This window comes from Mus caroli, chromosome 17 (genome assembly GCF_900094665.2).
Source record: "Mus caroli chromosome 17, CAROLI_EIJ_v1.1, whole genome shotgun sequence".
NCBI classification, from domain to species: domain Eukaryota; kingdom Metazoa; phylum Chordata; class Mammalia; order Rodentia; family Muridae; genus Mus; species Mus caroli.
In genome coordinates, this window is record NC_034586.1 from 3,290,957 (window position 1) to 3,311,986 (window position 21,030).

A 21,030-nucleotide genomic window follows, 5' to 3' on the forward strand; every position below is an offset into this window, starting at 1 on the left:
GGCATAACAAACAGAGCAGGACAGAGGCAGAGAGAGAATATCCGGGGCCAAGCCTTCTAAATGTAGGGAATCTGCAGATGCCAAAGCCAGTGATTACCACAAAAAAGATGCTGCAAGGGCTGTGGAGATGGTTCAATGGGTGAAGAATTATATGAGAGACCTTGCCTTGGTAAACATCAATGAAGGAAGGACTATCAACATCAACTCCAAGCCTTAGCAGGCACACGCACACATACACATCTGCTCAAATATGTGGATCCATATCTACACACACAGACACACACACACAGACACACACACACACACACACACACTGTTGATATCAACCATTCTGAAAACTACATGAAGCACACTATTTAAGAATTTAAGATGTAATACCCACCTCCTCTTGGAGGCTGTTTTGAGATGGTCTCACTATATAGCCCTGACTGGCCCAGAACTCATGCAAACCAGTCAGGCCTCTAACTCATGGGCAATCCTCCTGCCTCTGCCAGCTCTATAGGCGTATGCCACCACACCCAGTGATGTGTCATATTAGGGTTCTGATTAGGTTTTATTCAAGCCAAAGTTCAGACAGCTCTGGAAGGTAAGCAAGTAGCTTTATAAATACTTCTGCTAATGTAGGCTATATTTGTTCAGTTCAAAAGGACAATCCCTAGCTCTGATCTGGGCATACACCAGGTTTTTAAGAATCTTCCCTAAGCCACATGTGGTGGTACACACCTTTAATCCCAGCACTTGTGAGGCTAAAGCAGGTAGATCTCTGAGTTAAAGGCCAGTGTTGTCTATAGAGCAAGTTCCAGGACAGCCATGGATACAGAAACAGTGTCTCAAAAGACCAAAACCAAACCAAACCAAACCAACCAACCAAAATCCACCAAGTCAATAGTAACACACACACACACACACACACACACACACACACAGTGTTGTCTCCACAATCTTGATACTAAAGACCGACAGATGTACCAATGTTTCCACCAAGGGTGTTGCTGCCATCCAGACACACAGCGATCATTCCACAAGACCACGCCAAAGCATCCCACAAAGCCTTTGAAAGGGCAGCATAAACCCCATTTGTCTCCACTTAAGGACCAGGCCTGATTTCGAAAAAAAGGCCATAAGGCACCAGCTCCAGGAACAGACCATAAGTTTCAAACTAGGCCATAAGACACCAGCCCCAGGGATAGGCCATAAAATCCAGAACAAGATCATGAAACCCCTTCCCAAAGAACAGCCTGGGAATAATCACAAAAATGGGGAAACATCTTATCTCAGAAGGGGCCATCTGCACTGGGCAGCCCTAGCTCATGCTATGGTTAAACATGCATGACATGGGAATGCAGACTACTGAACACCTATGACCCCCCTAGCATCTACCAATGAAATTTTACACTATTGAATCCTTCTAGAGAGTTCTCCTGGTTCCCTATAAGAAGGCTTGCACATCTTTGTCTGGGGTCGCCATTTCAAAACATGGTTGACCCCCGCATGCTGGTTGTTTCTGCAGAATAAATATTCTTTGTTTTTGCATGCTGAGTCTGGGGTCTTCCTTCAGCGATTTCCAGACCCTTACATTTCAGTATCCCTCAGAGCCAGCCAGTTCCTAAGCACAAGTGTTACAAATCACCCAAAAGATCTAAAAGCACCACCGACCAGTTTCCAAATACAGCACATACCACCTTACTCTACCGCACACTAAACTGTTTCTGTGTTTAGAAAGACCACCAGGGTGGGTTTCAGTTTATAAATCCTTAATAATGAACATATTGCGATGCAGCATAAACTTCATCAAATTTAGTGCAACCTTCACTAGCCATAGCGAGACTTTATATCCACAGTCAGGAGCCTGGGAGAAATCAGACCTCAACTGAGGACACACATGTAAACCCAGCTTCCCTGTGCTGCCCCGGTGCTGGGTTTCCATGGTAAATGATGGTTTTTAATGAAATTGGAGGATCTGGATACATCTGGTGCCTGAATGGCAACAGTGGCACACAAATAAAGGAGAGCTAAGTGGCCCTGTTGACAGGAGGAGAGTTGACTCACAAATTCAAAATCCAAACTGCCACCGAGAAGGAAGAGTGGCAGTTCTTATGGTCTTGATAATTTGCATGTCAGTAGCAATGTTGAAGGGCTGGGTGTAGCTCAGAGCTTTTACTGCTGGGGGTCCTGGATATTTAGCCTAGCTTTGCCAATACTGACTTTAGCACATACACTTGTGTACATGTGCATTTCACACACACACACACACAAGTACCAGTTAGTCATTTAAAATCCAACCCCAACAACCACCCCCCAAAAGTAGGATTTATCTCAGACTTGCCAAAATACCATAAAGCATTCGTCCTTATCGAGGGGAGGGCAGATGGACAGACAGTGGAGAGTAAAGTTACACATGTGCCTCTCCGGCCTCTCACAATGGTGACTGAGGCTCATGTAAGACAATTCAGACTAGGGTTCTAAGATGGTAAAATTCCCAAGCAGGCACTCATAAACTTACGCAACTTAAAACAGAAACATACAGATCTATGCAGATGTGTAGCATTCTTCAGGTTAATAACAATGGAGTCTTCCCACAGCTACTTAATGTCAGAACTTCAAAATAACTTATCTTGACTTGAGATGGCTTGGCAGGTTAGGGCGAGGGCCACCAAGCCTGACTTCAGTTTGATCTCTCATACTCACATGACGGAAGGAAAGGACAGACTCCCCCCAAATGGACTCTGACCTCCATATGCACAGCAGGGGCACCAGCATACCCTCACCAACCCAATAAATGTCTGTCACCTAAAAATCCTTTCTAAAGGAAGTTATCTTGGATACAAGCCAAGTTAGTGGGGTGCTGCGGTATCCGGGCCCCTTGAGGAAAGAGAGTTTCTAATAAACATGTGTACGTTTCATGCCCGGGCAGTAGCACAACTTAGGTGAATGGTTTTTATTTTGGTGGCAAGGGCCAGTTTCTCATTTCCGGCACAAACATGGTGCCGGAGGTATGTCTGTTTGTTTGTTTTTTAAAAAACAGACTGCCTAAAACCAAAAATGGGGATGAACTAATTTTTTTTTTTATTTCTAAGAAACAAGAATGAAACCGGCCAGTAAAAAAATTAGCTATTTGTTTTGTTTTTGCTTTTAATGAAAAGCAACAACTAGCATTTCACAAGCATTCACACTGCAACTGCAAAATGCACACATTGTTTAGTATCAGGACTGAACAGTAGCCTGGTCACCCTGACTCCGCCCACCTTTGCTGAATAAATCTTCTCAAAGCACTGGGTCACTTGGCTTAAATCTACTGTTCCCAAAACTGAGGAGTTTCCAGGCCTGGCCCTATGGTGGGCATCTCCCATGTTTTGGGCTCATTCAGGGATCTGTGGTCACCATGAGGACAGCACAGTTAGACCTTCCACTATCCTGTGTCCTCGGCCCCTTCCTCTCCCTTGGGCCTCAGCAACGTCCCTGGAATCAATTCTTAGATGCCCCCCTGTTAGTCCCAAGAGTCTAGGAACTTGTTTCTTCCTTTTGTTATTTTGAGAAAAGGTCTAGGTATATAGCCTAGGTCAGTCTAGAACTCACAGTCCTCCTGCTTTGACCCTCAGAGTGCTGGAGGTTACAGGTGTGCACCACTGGGCTTGGCTCAGGCATTCTTAGTTCTTAAAATCAAGCTAAGAGTTTCTGAGCACAGCTTAAATAAAGGCATCACTGGGACACTGGCAAGAATGAAGATGTCAAAGACTGTCCTTTATCTCAGAGCAGAGGATGCTCTCTCCCTGTCCTTGGCCTCAGTCACTTGAGCTGCAAAAGGACAGCCCTGAGCCTTGCCCCCTTTCAGGTCTGAAAGGCTACATGCAAGTTAGGTCAATGTTCTCAGCTGGCTGGTCCAGAGGAATGGGGTCTGTCTAGAAATGTGGGGTGGAAAGTAAGGGTGCAGATGGCCTGCCTTCTTTCTTAGGGGCATGCAGATAGAGCACAGGACAGCCAATAATATCACCTGACCATAAGGAAGTAACAATGGAGGCCAGAAGCAGGCAGTGAGAACACCTCCTTCAATTTTCAGGATGATCTTTCTGGGCAGACACAGCACAGGGCAGGCCAAACTGCTTCTGTGCCATGGAGATTAAAAACCTAAACAGCCAACTTGGTTTTGTTTTGAGTAAAACCAGTAGCAGCTACCCTGTTAAGGTAAATAAACCCAGCCTCATCCTTGCCGGTGCCCCAGTCACTGGGCAGAAAAGTCAGCATCTCTGTTCTGACACACCCCACTTTCCAGCCAGAGTGGGAGTCCCTGACTTTCACCAGGTATAAGGTCTGCAATCTGTCTTGAGTCTTCTGGCCATGTCAGTGGCTGTGTGATTCTCCAGACAGTATGTGACTTTTAAAGAGAACAGGAATCCATGGGGTGGGACCTTGTGCCAGGGTCACGTGAGTCTGGAGTAAGTTTTTCGTTCCTTTGTTTAGCTAAATAAAGCAAGCTGTGAGATTCCATGACCCTGCAGGCTAGAATTCCCAGGCTCTGCTGGTCAGAGGCATCTCAAAGATGCATGGCTTTTCAGAATGCACTCTCAAGACACACACTTCTGGGTCTTTATAGTTTGCTTATCAAAATGTCATCTAAAACGTCTAAGGGTCTAAGGAAGAAAAAGAAAAAAGACAGACTTGACAAGGAAACCTTAACCATCCACTCCCTCTGAGTGTAAATGCTGAGGCTGACTTAGCAAAGTTATCTCCCAGCTTTCTCTGGTAAATCCGTCTTGTCACTCGAGTTTCCTTTGGGTAATGTCACTGAGAGACTTACCTTAGCTTAAGATTCCTCCCACAGCTGTTCACTTTTTTGCTTGTTTGGTTCTGTTTGAGACAGGGTCTCTCTATTACGTAGCCCTGGCTGTCCTGGAACTCCGTATGTAGACCAGGCTGGCCTCAACTGCAGAGATCCACACCTGCCTCTGCCTCCCGAGTGCTGGGATTAAGGCTGTGTGCCATGCGTAGTCTCAATGTGCAGCACTCATGTCTGCGCTCACTCACTCTTATTAGAGTTAGCGCAAATATCACTGTAACTTCTGACAGAGGAGTACATTCTAGACTGAGCTTACACACACACAAAGCCACTGCGGGTCAAACATCTCCAGTGATTTTTCTTCTATATTCACGTATCAGGAATGAAGAGGAAATACAATCAGTGGCACTGGAATGTTTGGATTTCAGGCAGGGGATGCAGTGATAAGATTGTGCCTGGTTATCACACCTGCCTGGGCTCAAAGCTCAGTCTGGGCCCAGGATTGTGCTGAGAGCCCAGCTCCCCTTATCAAGGCAAATGTAGGTGCTGTTTGCCCACAGCCCCGCTGAGGGTGACCCATCAGCAACTTCTAACAACCTTCAAACACTGGGGATGACCTCTGAAAGGCCGGGAAATGCTCGACATAGGGAGTGGACATAGTACCATTCTCCCTCAGACAAACACTGGCCTGCTGTTTCGGGCCTGGAAAACTGAGACAAGTGTTTACCTTCATTTTCACGTTAAGTCTGTGTTTTAGGAGTTTTAAAGAGATATAATTTACATGCCGTAAGATTCACCCATTTGTAATGTGCAATTTGGGATTTCTATCATTCGCAGAATTACACAACAAACATTGCCGTCAAGTTTTAGATTTTTGTTTTCCTTTCTTTCTGAGATAGAGCAATATTGCTACATAGCCCAGCCGGCTTCAATTTACAATCCTCCTGTCTTAGGATTCCAGGTGTGCACTAGCTTTAGAATGTTCTCAACCACCTAAAGGAAAACCACTGTGCCTGTCAGCATCACCCCCATTCTTAAACTCCCAAGTCTTGATGACCCACAGCCTACGTTTTAGGCTCTAGGATTTCCTATCCTGGGCGTCTCAGAGAAAAGAAATCTGTCTGTCAGTTAGCATATTTTCAAATCATCTGTTGTACCTGCATTAGTACTTCATCCTCTCCTAGTGCCAAATACCATCGCTTCCTTAATCCACTGCAATTATTGGGTAAACATTTTGTCAGTTTGTTCGCTGTTGCTTTGATGATCTCAAACAGGGCAGCTAAGAAGCAATGTCACTCAAGCCCACTATGTATGGTCAGTTGATGGGACAAAGATTAAAGGAGACTAATTTTCAAAAACTCAACATGTAACTAAGCCTACGTTTTTGTTTTGAGTTTTAAATGGAAATATTCCATGTCCTTGGGAAGGCAGGGCTCTAGCCGGCACACAGCCTGGCCTGACCATGACAATGTGTGAGGTCACTCCACCATGACCTGGTTTTACCCTATGTGGCAGAACAGGGTTGAGGGCTGAGCTTCGAGCTGTTAAGCTGTGGTTTGCAGCCCCAGGGCAGAATGAGGACCAGGTTCTCCCTGGGTTCTGGTTTTCCCCCTAAACAGAAGCAGGAATTCAGTCCTATTCTGAATCTCACTCCGAACCACTCTCTCATGTTAACAGATCCTCAACCCTAAGGGCCTGTTCCTGCTGAAGGAGATATCAGAAATACACGTCTTATGCTATCTGACCTGAAGAGGAACTATAACCTTTCCTAATGGTCTAAGAAGTATGGCCAGCTACACCTCAACACTGTGGTGTTCCTCTGGGATGTAAGCCACCTTGTAGCCTGTGTTAGCCCAATAAATAAGGCACTTGCTTCCCAGGCTCCAGATATAGCAGGGCTATGTGTAAATTTACTCTGCCAAGCTCAGGGGTGAAGCCAATGACAACACGTGGCCATGGGAAAGAGCCCCACACAGTGAAGGCCACAAATCCTTTAACTGGGACTAAAGCGCCTGCTAATCATGACCTGCTTGGAAAGCCTGGCCCTGGGAGTAACAGAGGGGCCCACAGTCTAGGCCTAGGAATCCCGGTCCCTTGTAATCTCTGACACAAACCACTGACTGCCATCCTGTAGCATCTGCTAAGACACAGTGGCCACTGTGCACAATGCTAGCAAATAACTGAACTCTGTAAAGTCACCCCAGCAACTTAGCAGACTTTAACCACCCTGCCTGAAAAGCCTGACTCTGGGACTCAGCTAAGGTGGGCAAAGGCAGCCCGCAGAAGGTGAATGGCGTCTGTGGCCTTGGCGTCTGCTGGATTTTTCTTCTGAAGGTCTTTCTGCCCCTTTGGAAGCTGTCGCAGCAAAGGCTAACTAAAATTTAATTTTTTTTTCTTTTAGTGTGTACATCTGTGTGCCTGGACCCAGCACAGTGTCATAGGATGCTGACACTGGCTCTCCCTACCCACCTTTATGGAGGTTTTAGAGTGTGATCTTACACAGCCAAGCTTGTAGACAAGGACCTCTAGACCTGCTGAGTCACCCCTGGCCCCTGACCTGGGACCCCAGCCCCCAAAGCCTCCATTTGTAACAAGATGACTGCCTACATCTGCACCGGGGCTGACTACCGTTTATATACTCATAAAGTCTAGAAAATCGCTGCAAGGCCAACTCCCAGGACCATGTTTTATACTGTCACTGTTTCTAGAAAGCATTCATTTGTAGTGACTCTTTAAAAAAAATTTACCAAACTATCCCTCCTTCTGAAGAGGGCCAAAGCAAGCAGTAGTCTAAGCAGTTGTAGTCTATGCTAAACCAGAGTTAACCAAAATATTAAGGGTATCTCAGAGAGAAGTTCCACGCCAAGGGCTCCTTTATTTCCGGAACTTATCAGTTATCATATTCACATAAGGTCTGTCACTCCTACATTAGCAAATGAGGCTCTCCCCTAGGGCTCCCAACCACAGCTACAGCTGTCTCTGGGCATTCAAAGGCAGGCTGGTATACATCTAAGCACAAGCCCTTCTGCCAGGCTTCCGGAACATTCTTGCTGGTGTGTGGAGAAGGTGGAAATAACAGGATAAGCACACAGTAGGGATGAACTAGCCCTGAGAAGAACCCGAAGTTCCAGGATGATGATGAACACACACAGCTGGCCTGGTCATGGACACCAGGCTCCCTGGAGCTCTAAGTCAGATCTGGTCACCAGCGTACTGCTTGCCTAACAGTGTTCAGAGCAGCTTGATCAGCACGCGTAGGAAGACGGCCAGATGTAAAAGGAAGCTCACTCAGCCGTAGGTCCGTTACCACAAAACTGTCAGTCAGGCAAGCAGTAAAATCTGCTCATCATGGTCTCTACAGCAAGCCTATAAAGGCGTCTGGCTAGGATGCATGGTCTCAAAATAATAAAGTTTCCACATGATGGCACAATTCTTGGACATGTATCTCTTACTGCCTAAGTAGTAGTAGTAATAATAATAATGTCAGAGCTGACAAGAATCCATTTGTCACACAAGCAGAGAGCAGCTCCAGAGGCCAAAGCCGTGCTCTGCAGCTCTGTTCTCTCCTCAGCTCTCCCAGGAACCACCACTGACCATGGAGACCTGGTAGCAATGTTTGGAGCACAGGCCAGCATCAGCTATTCCGCTGAAGACTCTGTTCTTGGGGACAGTTGTGGCTCACCAGCAAGAAGGTCAAGGAGCAAGGCTGTGAGAAGAACTCCTAATGGCAGCATGAATTAAGACCAACGTCACCATGCTCCTGCCTCTCTCTGTCTTCTGTCTTAGTGCAGCCAGTCCTGTTAGAGTCTGCCCCAGCATCAACCAGTAAGGAAGAGCAAGGAGGTGACCTCAGAAGTCAAAGCCAAAGGAGCCAGCTTGACTCCATGAAAAAGCAAGCAGCTCTTTCTGTGGGATTCCAGTTCACGCTATGCCCTGCCTTCCTCGGTGTTCAGAAAATGTTGGCCATCAATTTTAAATCAAATAAGAGTCTCAAGTCATCGTTTTGACTTTTAATTGCAAGCAGGTCTAGCTGAATGGAAGTTGTCAAATTTAAGGTTTGTTTTTTTTTTTTTTTCATGATTCATGTCTGCTAATGTTCACATTCATGGCTGTCTATAAACACCTTACACCTTCACTCTGGGATACTTGGATATTTATGGTTTATTTCAGCATAACTAGGATGGGCACCCTCCAACCCCCAATATATATGTTTTGTTTTTTGGTCTTTCAAGACAGGGTTTCTCTGTGTAGCCCTGGCTGTCCTGGAACTCACTCTGTAGACCAGGCTGGCCTCGAACTCAGAAATCTGCCTGCCTCTGCCTCCCAAGTGCTGGGATTAAAGGTGTGCTCCACCACTGCCCGGCTAACCCCCAATATTTTAAAGCATAATAAACCATCTTGTACACGTGTGCCCGGCTGCGCGCAGCCAGGCTGATCTGGCTTCCCAGAAACATGGTGGGCGTTCACCTCACTTTATAGATGGCAGGTGCACTCTGAAGGAACTCAGTGGGTATCTTTAATTATGAAAGTTAGTACAACATTCTCCTTGAGCCTCTTGCCAAACTGTCCTCACTACGACACCACCGCCACCAGACTAAATATAAACACTAAATTCTTAATATACTGGCACAGATGCTGGGCCTGAAAACTACCTGTTAACTATTCCAAGGCAGTTTTAATCCCTGTAACATAATGCATATGTTTTCACTATCACAGAGACCAGGTTAATTACTCTATAGGTGACTGTAACTGCTACTGCTTCTTGCCTGGGCATTCCTAGCCTTCGTGTGTGTGTGTGTGTGTGTGTGTGTGTGTGTGTGCACGCGTGTGTGTCAGCCCACCCCATGCACGTGCATGATCACTTGCATGTATCTCTGCATCTGCACGCACTGCTCCACCTGTCTCTTCACTTGAGAAAATAGTCTATTTAAGTACATAGTTGAGCCTTGAGGTCCCAATCCACTTGCCTCAGCCTCCTGGGCAGCAGGCAGGCATCTCCTTCCTGGATTGAGAGTCAAATCTTTTTAGTGACTGAGGGCAGTGAGACCCAGATGCCTTAGGCAACGCTCTCAACTTCTGACGCTCTTCTCTCTGTATAACCCGTGTTTGATTTCTAAGGCTGGATCTAAGTCAATGGACAGAAAAGCCCATTAGTAAATCCCAGAGAGCGGCTAAGGGCTTGGAAGGGCTAATGCTTCCCCGTAACTTTGAGGACACGCAATGAAGTCTCAAGTTCTTCTCAATAGCGCCTTTCTGCCTCAGAAAGTAAGCTACTTCCTGCCCCCAGACCCACTTCCTGTCAGACCAAGGCTACTTAACATACACAAAGAGTGGACAAACCAGTCCTGTTTGTACTCATTATGATCAGGGGGAAAAAAAATCTGACCTTACAAACAGAAGGGAACTTACTGAGCGGTAAGAAGAGGGTCCGTTCTGAACCTCTCTATTCCAAACCTGGCTGGGAACAGGGTGTGCTGAGCCCTTCCCACAGACCTTTGGGTAGCAGAGAGACTGCTCCCCCCGGCCCATTACCAGAGCAGGAGGGCCTGTGGGCAGAACCCACAGAAGGGAAGGACACTTTCTGGGCTGCTAACAATCGTAGGCCGCTGCTCCTGGTGCCTGGCATCTGTAACTTCTCACACTTTGTGTGTGTGCTTGTACGGTGGTACCCATTTCTTTCAGCCCGGGATTTCCAAAGAAATCAAACAAGAATTCTCAGAGACTACTTCATACAGACTAGGAGAGAGAAAAAGCCAAAGGAGTTTACCTGTACTAAGGAGAAACACAGATAACCCAACATACACCCTCAGTCCACCAAGGCAGACTAAATAAATAACTGCTTATTCAAGGTCACTTTCTCTTTAGTGGAGTCTGGAAGTGGAGACATCGGCTTTTGGTTTCAGGAGCTGTGTTGCACACACTTCAGCTAGGATGTAGCTCACTGAAATACCTGCATAATTATACACACCGAGGAGATCCCCATAAAGACAGACGTAGGGACAGACAAGATGGCTGCTACATGCTACACTGGTTTTTGGTTCTCAGCTCACAGCACGTAGGAAATGAAAGGCCTGTAGACTAAACCCACCTGGACTGCTTTATTTTCTTTGTAAAATTAGAAGTCTGTGAAGTTATTCCTTTTTCCAACGGAGGGGAGGAGGAGGAGGAGCTAGGAATGGGAGGAGAAGGTCAGACCGCCTTGTTCTAGGGACACGCCTCGAATACAGACCCACTGACTTCTGAGACAAAGCTGCCCACAGGTAAGGCCATTACAAGCAGGACTATTCTGCAGTTTAAGGAACATTTTCCCATGAGAGACTTAGATACGAGATCTTTAATCTTAGCCGATAAAGTCTTTCCTTTTGCCTTCAGCAATTACAGTCTGACCTCCAACAGTTTTTGCTTTTGTTTGTTGTTTATTTATTTAATATGGGTGTTTTGTCTGCATGTAAGCATGCACACCAGAAGAGAGCATTAGATCTCCCAGTATTATAATTACAGACGGTTGTGAGCTACCACATGGGTGCTGGGAATTGAACCGGGGAGTTCTGAAAGAGCAGCCAGTGCTCTTATCCTTTGAGCCATCTCTCCAGTCCAAGTTTAACTTTCTTCCAAACAAACAAACAATCGGCATGCAAACAAACAACCCAAAAGCCTTCTGTTTTTAAAATGTCTCTGTTTTTGAGGTTCTATTAGGTTAAACCAAACTCTGTACACAAGTATTTAACTGGGGGTAAGAAGATAGGAGGTACTTTTCAGCTCTTGTTACCACTAACCACTCCCAACCCCTGTCAGTTGTGTTCCCCGCCCCTTTCCTGCCCACCCTGCCAACAGCACCAGGACACACACCTCCTAAAATGGCCGCATAAGCTCTCCACTCAGGAGATACCTCCTACCTTATTATGTTCCTTTCCAATGTTCAAGGCCCACAGACTTGCTAGTGAGATACCGTCCTGGGCCACAACACCTCCTCCCCACCCCAAATCCCGTAAGGATAGACTAGCCGTGGGCTAGCTTTCGGGACCCAAGAGTTCGTTTGTAGGTTTCCATGTGGAGTGCCTTAAAAGCAGGTGTGCTGAGGGGAGGGCGGAGGCCCAGCTGCAATGCCATCAACTGTTCATTTCATCGGCCATAAACAGGTGACCTACGGCACTGTGACGCCACTTCAGGGCCGCGTGGAGAACCCCTGCCTCAGCATACTAAGACTCTGCACAGGCTCCCCAAATCAGGGGCTTCACCTGGTTTCCAACTGGACTTTGCATACATCCTGTGAGGAGACAGGGTGAATGAATCATTCTCCCCTTTCCCACACCTGTAATACATTTTATATTGTATGCCAGTGTCTACACATGTGTCTGCGTGTATGCATGTGCGTGCTCATGTGTGTGCTTTGGATATGGCCATCCGAGGGCATCCTCTCCTTCCACCACATGAGCTCTGGGGATGGAACTCAATGCAGATCCTCAGACTCGATGGTAAAGCTCCTTTACGCACCGAGCCATTGAACTAAACTTTCCAATAGGCACAGTCACACAATAGAAAGAAGGGAAGCTGCACAGAGACTCTGAGCACACTTCCCTTCTATTTTAATACCACCTACTCCCTTTACCACTTAATGCCTTATCTATTGGGGAGGGGGGAGGGGAGAGAGAAACTATGAATGAGAGAATGAAAAAGAACGAGAGACAGAGAGACAGCGAGGGGGGGGTATGAACTTCGTATATTTTAAGGATCTCAAAGCCCATCCACCCACAAACTTCAGCACATAGCCCCACAGGTCCTTTAATGGTTGGTCTGTCCAAATCCATCTAATACATTTTGCTACTCACTACTTCCTCTCCAGCCCGCTTCTTAGGAAGGCACACAGTGGTCCCAACCTTCCCTCCCTGGCTAAGGCCACTGAGGAGGTTCATCCAAACAGCGATGCAGTATGCATGCCCAATACCTCAGCATCTCAGTGAGATCGCTAACAGCATCCTGTTCCATAAAGACAGACCAAGCTAAACTGTGCTGACCATGTCGCCTCTAGATCAGTTTTCTCTTCACAAACATAAAGACGAAGAAGGCTGGATCCTGTGCCAAGACACACTGAAGAAGATATCTGCAGACACCATCATGGAGACACAGGCAAACATTTCTCAACCAACATCCCTGACCTAAAGCACTTGAGAAATGATGGCCATGTCTCAGCGGACCAGGAAGATACTGACGAACACTCACCACCAAATCTATGTGAAGACCAAGTTAGAGGCATGTCAATCAAGACAGGGTTCTCTCTGTAAGGGCTCATTGACAGCACGAGCCGACCGACCACACCTCGCCCACTCTGCTCCTTCTGCCCCACGATTTAACTCTTCACCCAAGAATAAACTAATAATAAAAGTTAACTCTAAGCCGGGCGTGGTGGCACACACCTTTAATCCCAGCACTCGGGAGGCAGAGGCAGGCGGATTTCTGAGTTCGAGGCCAGCCTGGTCTACAAAGTGAGTTCCAGGACAGCCAGGGCTATACAGAGAAACCCTGTCTCGGGAAGAAAACAAAACAAAAGTTAACTCTACACCTTGGCAATGCTTGATTATATGCAATGGCCGTCTGCTTTTCCACATCTCTGTCCCTCCAACCCCCAACGTATCAACCTTGAGAGCAGACAGATGCTTCCCTAGGGGGGAGCAGAGGGAACCACTGCAGAGGCTGTTTTGGGCCGTGCTAACTTTCCTCAGACTTTGGCCACTAAGGGTTGGTGGGAGCACATTCAGGAAATGAGAGTTTGCACATCAAATGGAAACCGGTCGGCCATGATGTGGTAACCATGACAACCACGGAGGCAACAACCATCCGATCTTAGAAGGCCCTCTGTTGTCGGCCAGTGTGTTCCCAGGACCCGAAACGCCAGCACTGTGTGTTGGAGGGGTGTGAGCAGTATTCACCATGAGAGCCAAAACAGTGAACATGATTTGCTTTCTAGTTCATCGGGCTGTCTAAATCAGACGGAAAAAAAAAAAAAAAAAAAGAAGACCATCATGGGATGGGAAAACTTTCAATTAGATGAGAATTCTGTAGTTGCAAGTAGAACCCACCAACCAGGGCCAGGCACAAGGACGAGCATGGGAAACATAAACACACACATGCACTCGCACACACACAGACACGCACTTCTCTATCTCTTCAGCCCTTACAAGTAGGAGGCACATTCTTGTTTAAAGGCACAGAGAGAGTAGAATCACCCAGAGAGGCAACTTTGTACCTTCTACCACCCTCTATGAATCAGCTAACAATGCAAGCATTTAAAGGTCTTTCTGGAAGCAGATGATGTTTTGGGTGTTTTGTTGTTGATGTTTGAACCGTGTGACCTCACTGTAAAGCCAGGAAAGGCACAAATACACAGTTTATCAAACATCAAAAAGGGATAGCCAAGGTCTGTGAAATATAATAAATAAGGCGGGTGAGGGGTCGGGGTCACTCCTGCTAGGTTTAATTTTTAAATTTTCAATGATTAAAAAAAGCAACTAATTTATCGGCAGTCTCTTTCCAACTCAAATATCAGGTACAAATTGCTCTCAGTGTGTGCCAAAGATCTGCCATTAGACAATGGCTTAGGAGGTGACACAAGATACTGCCACTTTCCCTAGGAAACAAAGGGCAGCTGCTGGCACCAGCCTTGTTAAACCTCAACCCTGCTTGCGCCCTGTGACACTTTTCCCATTAGGAGTTTCTGCTCAGGACACAGGATGGACTTAGAATGAACCGACCAGGAACAGCTTCTTTGTTTTATGAGAATGGTTTTGTAAAAACTAGAGACAAAGGAGTGGTTCACCTTCCAAATATTGGCCAAGTCATAAAATCGACACAAGTCTAAGGAAACCCTCACAATAGTTACCTTTAGCCTGGAGGCAAGGGCCTGGCCCTTCTTTCTGTAAAGGGCTGGAGGGTAAATAGCTCAGGCTTTAAGGGCCTTATTTGGTGTTTTAAAACAAGGCTTCAAAAACCTAAAAAAAAATCTCAGCTGGGAGACCATAGGAAGAAAAGAACCTGTCCCTTCCTTACAGACAAAGAAAGACCTCCACCATCCTCCGGACAAGCATAGCCCCACCCCACCTTCCCACCTTCCCAGTACTGTTGCAGTACCTTCTCCCAGGCAAAAGGAAAAAAAACCAACAACAACAGAAAGAAGTTGTCTGCGGAAAGGGACCTCAAGTTCACAAAAAGAGAAAATAAGCTAAGCCCAAACTGAGCTGTGTGCCCCCCCACCCCGTGACACCCCACCCCACGCTTATTTGCATCAGAGAGAGTTGAAGCTGAAGTTAGAATTTTAAACTTTGTTCTCTCAGATATACTAAATAAAAGGGTGTTCCTAAAGTTTTCCTCTCCTCTGAAACAGCATTGCCATCTATCTGTAGGAAATAAAAGCTCCTTAGTGAATGAAAAAATGAAATAAAATAAAAACGGAACCAGCCTGTGGCCAGAAATGCTCCTAGCCCTCCCCCTAGCAAGCAGCCAACATGGGGAACTGCCCTGGCCCCGCTGGCTGTCCTACCTCACTGTGACCTTTGCCTATACTCACCTTCTCCAACAGAACTCCTCCCAGGCACACCCCAGCACCAAGCCCACTCACTACTCAGACAGGAAGCAGAATTCCCAGGGGATCCTGACAACCGCAGATGTGGGAGACAACTGGGCATTTTCTGTGGCTCTTTCCCCACGAGGGTCAGGGCTGTGCTTAACTGAGCGGTCAGTTCTGCTGACAGTTTACACGGAGAAGTGCACACAGGATTAACAAGGCTTATGGTATGTTAAGATTAGCTGTCTGCACGTCACAAAGCCTTGCCTCAGTTTACCCCAGGTAGCATCTTTTGCACTTTTTCCGGTCTGGATGACAAACTGAGGTCCCCAGGTACTAAATGGCTTCTCTAACAGCAAGCAGTATACATCACAAGACTGTTGTGGTTCTCTGCAGTTTTATTAAAAAATATAACAAATATCTTAGTCAAAGTTTCTAAGTCACATTATAACAATGGTTTTATTTGGTCCTGTAACTTTATTTTATATAAATGAGTGTTTTGCCTGCATATCACACAATACTGGAGGGGTCCGGAAGAGGGGGAGGGTCACATTTCCTGTAAGACTTGAGCTGCCGTGGTGGATGCTGGGAAAGATCTCCAGGTGCTCCCCACGAGCAGCAAGTGCTCTAAACCACGGTGCCATGCATCGCCAGCACTACCGCTTGGTTCTTCAAACAAGCACTCTAGACAAAGCGTAATTGGTAGAGTGCTTGCCTACCAATCCCAGATTTCTGGGCTTGGTCCCCAGCACATCACAGACTGGATGCGCTGGCACCAACCTGAAACCCCAATTCCTGGGAGCTGGAGGTAGGAAGAGCAAAAATTCAAGGTTGTCTTCTGCTACACAGTGAGGCAGCCTGGGCTACAAGAGGACTCTCCATCATTATCTGACTGATGTAGCAGTAATCTTTACTCCGGAAGTCAAAAGTAAAGGAGAGTAAGCACGTTAGGAAGGATGCTACAAACTTCTGGTCTCTTCCATAAGCGGTTCTTATTTCAAAAGTGATAGTGCAAGTTAAAAATGAAGAGTCAAGAATCTGTCTCGTAACTAATGTTAAAAAGGAAGAAAAGTCGCTCTCTAAAAGGTCAAAGAGTCACAGAAGTTTCCATCTCAAAAAAAAAAAAAAAAATGAAGAAAAGGTGTTACAATTCGCTAGGTGGTGCTGTTTTCCTCCCTCTGGGTCTAAACATCATTAGTCAAGTTAGTCCGCACTTTGTTAAGAAATCACAATGTTACTGTTTAGGGTGGCAACAGACAGAAGCGGAAGAAGAAATAGCCAGAGAAAAGTTTCACAGGGATAAGGGCTTTCCCCGCCTCTGAAAACCAAGAGCCACTACCAAATTAAGCTCACTCAGCCCCTGAACCCCATGCAGAGAGAAGCCATCTCTGGTGCTGCTTTACAGCCTTGTTGGGCTAGCTAGCATTGTCTTCCTGGAACTAGGAGTTCCTACTAGCCTCCTTTCCCACCTTGGTGACAAGCCAGAGTCCAAAATGGCAAAGTAAGGCTGAGGTCAGACTATAAAAAAAAATAAAAACTGCTTTTCAACTTTATTAACATGTACAGGTTCTCAGCCACTGCCCCCGCCCCCCCCCCATCATTGCTCTGCAGCACCCGTTCATCTGTGCAAGGCAGAAACCGGAAGGCCACCTGACCCAGCCCTTGGCGCCCAGTGTGTCCAATCTATCACGGGGGTGGGGTGGGGGGGGTGGGGGGGGATTTCTTTCCCCACTTTTACCATCCTGTTGCTCCTTCCAGGTCAAAATCCGAGTTAAGCCTAAAATGCCAGAGCGTGGCTGACTCGGCACAGCATCCTGATTGCCTCTACAGCCGAGCAGGCTCCAACTGGAACCTCCCTCTTCCTGAACTGCTCTGAATTCCTGACTGCTCAGCACTCCTTCCCACAACAGCCAGAGCCACAGCTCAGCATTTACTGCGATTACTGTCTGCCCTGAACCAGTCTGGGAATCCTAACGACAGGGGCTACTTCTCTGCCTACCATCCGGCGCCTCAACACCTCTCACAGGAACTCAAGCAAATGTCTGCTGAACTCCGGGATGAGCTATAAATATTCATCATGCCTTATTGTGTGATGGTGGCCCATCGGTAACCCTAGCCAGCATTTCTCCCGCTGCCATGAGACAAAACCTTAGCCACCTAATTCACCATCTGCCCCTGGGTGAAGGGGGGAGAGGAGCAGTATGTCCACGTGTTCTTCTCAATGAAGGGGTGCGTGCGTGCGTGCACTTAATAAATAATACCTATGGGTATATTTATTAAAATCTGTCCCTATTAAAATCTCAAGTGAAAGGCAACATTCCCAAAGAGAATTCCCAAAGGTTGTCTCAGAAATTAACTTGACTCACTTGCCTAGCATGCACGGAGCCCCAAGTCCAGTCCTTAGCAGGGCAAAATGAAAAGTTTTAGTTCACAGTGCACCACTTTGGACGTGAGCCTGGTTAAAGCATTTTTGTGTGAGTGTGTGTGCGTGTATGCATGCGGCAGACAGGCAGTTCTCCGGTGAAGCTGGGAGACATCTGAGATCACAGTGGCTTGAAAGGCAACACCCTTCTCTCTTAAGGCTTGCCTGCAGCTTCCCACCAGACCAGGACAGCAGGTTCTGGAGAGCAGCGGGAAGGGAGGGGGAGAGGAGCTCCGGGCTACCTTGCCTGAAAGGATTGTGCAATTGCTTCCTGCACCAGCTCCTCGTGCTAACCCCACCCGTGTCCCCAAGGAGGCCCCCAATCCGGGCACCGTATGAGCAGAGGCCAAGGTGCCCTCCAGAGCACCCATGTCTTCCTTGGAAGTCCATTACTCCTATCAGATGGAGTGTCAAAGTGACCACGGAAATCAAGAGCAGTCACAGGCCACCGCTGTCCCTCCTCATGTGACAGACACCCCCACCCCAATTCCTCCCAGCACGATTAAGACAAAATTTAGGCTTCTCCAGAGGGCCACCAACCGGTTTCCTTACCACCACACCACACCCAGGGGTCTCTTAACCTCTGCTCTTTCTGGGAGACATTTCCTTCTTTGAAGGCACATTAATGTGCTAAGCTCTGTGTCTTGGTTGAAGAACCAGACTGTGAGTCTCCACCGGGAAAGAACCACATTGCCCCTCTGCACCAGGCACACTGCTTGCTGAATGAAAAACATCCGACATTTTAATACTCGGGGTCTAAATGTCATGTCATTTCTACCTGCTGTCTTATGAACAAAGTCATCTAACTGGGCCCGGAGAAGAAACCAACCACCACATGAAAGGCCAAAATAAGTAAATTAATTAATTAATTAAAAACAACAACAACAACAAAAACAAAAGCCAAAATCTAGGTGTATCTGTGGTTAGCTGGGATTGCCCCTTAGTCCAATGAAGCATCCCACCCATGCAGACCACAAGGAAATTCTCACTTCAGGCTTAAATAGAATCAATAACCTTTTGTTTAAAGGACATACCTAAGGAGTTTGCTGGTGGACGCTTCATTTAACATTTATCCAGGCAGGGAATAAACAAACCCCAATTAGCCCCCCCCCCAAAAAAAATATACACACACATACAACAACAACAAACAAATTCAGTTTCCAAGTAACAGTGGTAGAGGTGGCCAATATGGCTATTTCCAGTGCTCAATCTAGCAGGCCACCTCTCACTCCTCCCACCGGCAGAGGGGCAGCTGGGGATTTCCTCCCGCAGGTATGCACCTTGCACCTAAGAGGAGTCCTCTCAGCAAAGTCTGGAAATTGTTAACTCTGGCTATTGTAGAACAGACTTCAAAAAAGTTACTCTGTTACTGAAGCTGACAGGCACACAGACCATGGCTACCCTTCTTCCTTAACACCTGAAGAGTTCTTTACTTTTTCCTAACAAAGTTCTTACCACAGAAGACCTTTAAAACGGGAGGAAATCAAAACATACCAGCCATGGGGGGGGGGGAGCCTTAAAACTGAGGCAATTTTGACATAGTGGAGTGTCTGGGATTAGAACACTCTATACTAGTGGAAACCGGAAGGAACAAATATCCAGATTCTGTCCTCGTGAGGTCCCTACTCAATACACAGAAGAAGATGAGTCTGGTCACCACCAGAGTCTGGGGAAACAGATTTGTGCTGTACGAGTACTGAGAATCAGTGTAGAATAGTGATGTTGGAGAAATGGACGACGGTGATGGTTGATCAACAACATATTTTATGCCACTAACCTACACATTTAAAACTGGATTATAAAGATGAATTATAAGCTGTGTATAGCTTATAATTTTAAAAACTAAGAATAAAGAAGTTACAGTTTGTAAAGAGGGGAGAAACAAGGAGCAACTGAAGACAGTGCCAGCACCTGACCACCACCTCGGAATATTTTAATAATAATAATAAAAAAAAACCCACACCCGGAACTAATGTACTGACCACCCCCAGCATCTGCTGCATCGCCACCGTAACACATCCTGGGCCAGTTTTATACCACAGGCATAGTGGAACTAGGATGAGTCACTTTTGAGTTTGAAATGCATTTGTGTGAGGTTAAAATACCCTCCCATGAATAACTTAGGCCAAAAACTGTACTGATGTCTGGGTCTATTATCATTTTTAGAGTAAGTTCTTTGACATGACAGAAAATGGCTTAAGACTGATAGAAACAGAAACACAATTTCTAGAGAAGCACGTCCTTTCAGAGAACACAAAAACGTAAAAGTAGTAAAAACAGATATATGCTCTAAGAACTAGACATGAACTCTGTAGTTTATTAAGAAAACTCTTTGTAGTTTTATTAGTCTTGTTTTCTCCATCTCTATTTAAAAGTTAAACAAGACATCATAATTTCTCCCTCCACCTAATCACCAAACCCCTCCACATTGTAAAGGCGGGTGGAATACATATACTGAGGACCTGCCTTGTAGTTGCCCCCCCCCCAACTCTGTCCCGCCAGCAATCTCAACAGAATCAGATTCAAGAACAGAGAGGCGAGCTCTCGCTGCACGTTAATTAGCCCAAGTTCACGACCAGTGCCCAGTGAGCCTCCTTATCAAGCCTCTGGTACTGCCTCATCTGCAATTCAAGTCCACGGCTAACCCTCCCCGAGATAGGGATCCTGCTGCAACCAGCAAAAAACCCTGTTTAGACCGGCCGCGCCTCTCCAGCCGCCGCGAAAGGGGCTGAGACCAGGCTATCCCAGGCACAAAGCCTCTCTTCTCCCAAATGCCCTTCAAACCGCCCAGGAAGGTGTGGGCTGCAAGTGGTTTCGGTCGCTCGAAGGAACTGGGCGAGCAGGTGTCGGTCGTGTGAGAAGCCACCAAAGCTTCAGTGCGACTTGCACCAGTTAAGAAACTTGGAGGTCGCACTAAGCACTTTTAAAGCAGTCCCAAAACCCGGTAGGGGGTTGGTTAGCGACCGAAAAAGAACCACCCACAAAGGGGACTAGAGAGTGCCACAAAGGCGTCGACAGGTAAGAAGAGGCCCTTCACCAGAAAACGAACTGGGTTCTACAGAAGCTGCCCAGCAGCCAGTGCAAGGTGATTCCCTGGGGACACCCGGCCTGGCACACAGCCGCTCCGAAACAGGGACAACTTACTGGCTTGGGCATCTTGGCTGGCTGGTGGCTCTGCGTGGGTCCTCGGCTATTCGGCTGTACGGCGGAGGCGACGGCGGAGACGCGTCGGGACCAGCAGGCGGAGGGAAGCCCTGCGCGCGCTCCGCAGTCCCG

At 46.9% G+C, this 21,030-nt stretch overlaps 1 protein-coding gene across 1 annotated transcript in view; it reads right to left on the reverse strand.

Moving 5' to 3' along the window:
- The window catches only part of Ezr (ezrin), a 43,804-nt gene extending 22,774 nt beyond the window's left edge, over nt 1–21,030 (reverse strand). Inside the window, exon 1 of the mRNA XM_021186114.2 lies at nt 20,899–21,030. Coding sequence (XP_021041773.1) covers nt 20,899–20,910 — 12 coding nt within the window. The 5' untranslated portion in view covers nt 20,911–21,030. The remainder of the gene's footprint in view (nt 1–20,898) is intronic.